This window comes from Otolemur garnettii, unplaced genomic scaffold, assembly GCF_000181295.1.
Source record: "Otolemur garnettii isolate 467f Iridium unplaced genomic scaffold, OtoGar3 scaffold00235, whole genome shotgun sequence".
In the NCBI taxonomy this organism is placed as follows: Eukaryota; Metazoa; Chordata; class Mammalia; order Primates; family Galagidae; genus Otolemur; species Otolemur garnettii.
Genome location: NW_003852630.1, coordinates 1,525,541 through 1,529,629, shown reverse-complemented (window position 1 = coordinate 1,529,629; position 4,089 = coordinate 1,525,541). Strand labels below are relative to the sequence as shown.

At 47.0% G+C, this 4,089-nt stretch overlaps 1 protein-coding gene across 1 annotated transcript in view; it reads left to right on the top strand.

Annotated features, from left to right (window-relative positions):
* The window catches only part of LOC100960132 (chaperone protein DnaJ-like), a 31,799-nt gene that overhangs the window by 19,296 nt on the left and 8,414 nt on the right, over positions 1–4,089 (top strand). Inside the window, exon 3 of the mRNA XM_023508265.1 lies at positions 2,378–2,487. Within this exon, the coding sequence (XP_023364033.1) occupies positions 2,378–2,487 (110 nt within the window). The remainder of the gene's footprint in view (positions 1–2,377; positions 2,488–4,089) is intronic.

The window sequence follows — 4,089 nt, the reverse complement described above, 5'->3', positions numbered from 1 at the left end:
GGTAGAGTGCTATGGCATCACAGCTCACAGCAACCTCCAACTCCTGGGCTCAAGCGAGTCTCCTGCCTCAGCCTCCCAAGTAACTGGGACTACAGGCACCCACCACGGTGCCAGGCTATTTTTTGGTTGCAACCGTCATTGTTCTTTTGGCAGGCCCAGGCTGGATTTGAACCCACCACCTTAGCCACTTAAGCCATAGGTGCCGAGCCTTCTTTTTTTTTTTTGCAATTTTTTAGCCAGGGCTGGATTTGAACCCCACCACCCTTGGCATATGGGGCCAGTGCCCTACTTCAGCCACAGGTGCTACCCTGTTTATTTTTTGAGACAGAGCCTCAAGCTGTCGCCCTGGGTTGAGTGCTTTGGTATCACAGCTCATACCAACCTCCAATTCCTGGTTTTAAGCGATTCTCTTGCCTCAGCCTCCCCGGTAGCTGGGACTTTAGGTGCCCACCAGAACACCTGGCTATTTTTTGGTTGTAGCGTCCTTGTTTGGAGGGTCTGGCCTGGATTCGAACCTGCCAGCTCTGGTGTATGTGGCTGGCACTTTAACTGCTTGAGCTACAGGTGCCAAGCTTAATTTATTTTATTTTATTTTGTTTTCATTTATTATTTTTCTGAGACAGAGTGTTACTATGTAGCCCTCGGTAGAGTGCTGTGGCATCACATCTCACAGCAGTTTGAAACTCTTGGCCTTAACCAATTCTCTTGCTTCAGGCTGCTAAGTAGCTGGGACTACAGGTGACTGCCACAACACCTGCTGTTTTTTCTTTTGTTGAAGATGTCATTGTTGTTTAACTGGCCCAGGCTGGTTTTGAACCTGCCAGACTCTGTGTCAGTGTGGCTGGCACCATAACCACTGTGCAACAGGTGTGGAGCCTTTTTCTTTATTTTTTTATTTTTTATTAATTAATTTATTTTTTATTTATTTTTATTTATTTTTTTATTTTTACAGTCTTTGGCTGGGGCTGGGCTTGAACCCACCACCTCCAGCATATGGGGCCGGTGCCCTACTCCTTGAACCACAGGCGCCACCCCCCCCTTTTTTTTTTTTGAGACAAAGAATCTCAATATGTTACCCTTGGTAGTGTGCTGTGGCATCATGGCTCACAGCAATGTCAAACTCATGGGCTTAAGTGATTCTCTTGCCTCAGCTTCCTCTGAAGTAGCAGGGACTCTAAGTACCTTCCACAACACCTGGATATTTTTGTTGTTGTTGCTGGTGGTGGTGGTGTCGTTGTTTAGCACACCCAGGATCCAAACCACTAGCCCTGGTACATGGAGCTGGCGCCCTAATTGCTGAGCTGTGGGTGCTGAAGCAGGTCATTGAGTTTTGTTTTTTTTTTTGTAGAGACAGTCTCACTTTATCGCCCTCTGTAGAGTGCTGTGGCATCCCACTCCTGGGCTTAGGTGATTCTTTTGCCTCAGCATCCTGAGTAGCTGGGACTACAGGTGCCTACCATAATGCCTGGCTATTTTTTGTTGCAGTTTGGCTTGGGTTGGGTTTGAACCCACCACCCTTGGTGTATGTGGCTGGCACCCTACCCACTGAGCCAGAGGCACCGCCCGGGTCATTGACTTCTCAACAAATATTAGTGTTTTAACTGTGTTTGGATGTCGACCCCGAACAAAGAGCTAGTTGAAAGGTTCTGGGATCCTGGCGTGTCTTATGGGAGATGTCTCACCTTTGCACCCTGACCTCAGTCTTGGGCTGGGTGAGGAAGCATGTATGTGTCGTGGAAGAATGTGGAAGATGGTTTGGATCCTCCTGCTCTGTGACCAGGGCCACCTTCTCTGTGGAGCCCCTATACTCATCAGCCTGATAAGCCCGGGTTCATGTTGTGGGTGCTTTGATCCTGAAATACTTTCTGTCTATAGTCTGGTTTACATTATGCTGTCTGGATTCTATAACATGCATATTTCTATAAGGCGAAGGAAGGCTTTATAATTGAAACTAGTATTAACCTCACCAGTTTGGCATCTGTAAAATCATTTTTTTGCTTAATTATGTCCCCCCCCCCCTTAATTTCTTCTCTCTTTTTTGGAAGACAGAGTCTTTATTGCTCTGGGTAGAGTGCTGTGGGATCAGTGCTCCTGGCAACCTCATTCTTTTGGGCTCAAGTGATCCTCTTGCCTCAGCCTCCTGAGCAGCTGGGACTACAGGCACTGCTGCAACATCTGCAGTGTTTAGAGATGGGGTTTCGCTCTTCGTCAGGTGGTCTCAAACTCACGAGCTCAGGCCGTCCACCACACTGACTTGGCCTCCAGAGTGCTAGGAATTATAGGCCTGGCCACTGGCCTGGCCTTAATTATGTTAATTTCAAAAGCTGAGTTGATTTCCATATTTTGGATGTGACCAGTACTCTTCATTCTTCTCAAGGTACCGAAAACTGGCACTAAAGTGGCACCCAGATAAAAATCCTGAGAATAAAGAAGAAGCAGAGAGAAAATTCAAACAAGTAGCTGAGGCGTATGAGGTGTTATCAGATCGTAAGTAACACTGAACTGGGGAAGGACTCAGAGTATGTGTTTTGGAACTCTCGCCAGGGGTTTTTGAATGTGGACACAAGGGAATGTTTGGTGCAAAGTGGGTTTTGGGCCCACTGAGAATGTTTTCACTTTCCTTATAATGATTAAATCAGTATAGTTAACCATGAATGCTTAGGGAGGAGCACCTGGCCTTCTAGCAGTTTCTCTTAGGATAGTTCTCAAACACTACCTAACATCTGGGGATGGTGGGGCCAAGGAGATGAAGTGCGGGACATGATTTTGGTCCCTGTGCATGAGGTGGTGGTGGTTGTGCTGATGTTTTTGGTAATGTCTGAGCATTTTGACCTCTCAGTTCCTGTTGACTTAAGTCAGTAACTTGCTAATAGAGTGGATTTTCGTGCTTGAGAGGATGTCATTAATTGTAGGAATGAGAGGATTTAACATACAGCTCAGATTTGGACTTCTGACCTTGAGTCTGTCTGTCCCACCTCATCTGAAGGGTAGTTGTTGAATGTTGTTAGAAATGAGACTGGTTGGCCTGGTTTACAGTTAGTGAAAGGACAGTGGTCGTGTGAAGATAGACCCTGTAGGTCCTGGGGGCTGGAGGCTTAGTGTCAGAGCACCGGGGAACCACTGCCAGTGTCCTGGTATATGACAGCAATGGCCTCAGTGAGGGGAGGCAGTCGAAAGATTGGAGACTGAGTCACTGACCACAGGAAGTGGACATTGCTTTGGTTTACCCACATGTGCTCAGGTAATAGGACGCTATTTAACAAAAACTTAAAGGGAAACCTGATTTAACTCTGGCCATCCTTCAGCACTTAGGAACAAATGATCAGCCTTGCTTTCTCTATTTGACACTGTTCCTTTGTTGTAAAAGAAGTACCAGATTTTTTTTTTTTTTTTTTAGACTAAGACTCTCACTATGTTTCTCTTGGTAGCGTGCTGTGGTGTCAACAGTTCTCAGCAACCTCAAACTTTTCGGCTTAAGCTATTCTGTTGCCTCAGCCTCCCAAGTAGCTGGGACTACAGGCACCCACTACAGCGCCTGGCTATTTTTTGTTGCAGATGTCATTGTTTAGCTGGCCCAGGCCAGGTTCGAGCCCACCAACCTCGGTGCACATGGCTGGCTCCATAACCACTGTCCTACGGGCTTTGAGCCGGAAATACCAGATGGTTTATTTCCCAAGTATGATAACACACAAAATACTGGTAGTTGAATTTTTTTTTTTTTGAGAGAGAGTCTTATTTATTGCCCTGAGAGTGCTCTGGCATCACAGCTCACAGGAACCCCAAACTCTTAAGTGATTCTCTTGCCTCACCCTCCTGAGGAGCTGGGACTACAGGCACCTGCCACAGCAACAGACATTTTTTTCGCTGTTGTTCAGGCTTTTTTTGAACAATGAGCTTGGGCGATCCACCTGCCTTGGCCTCCCAGAGTGCTAGGATTACAGGTATGAGCCATCGCGCCTGGCCCCTTCATAAGTCTTCTGAATCAGTTTTTTATTGTGACGGAGCCTCAAGCTGTCCCCCTGGGTAGAGTGCCATGGCATCACGCTCACAGCAACCTCCAACTCCTGGGCTCAAGCGAGTCTCCTGCCT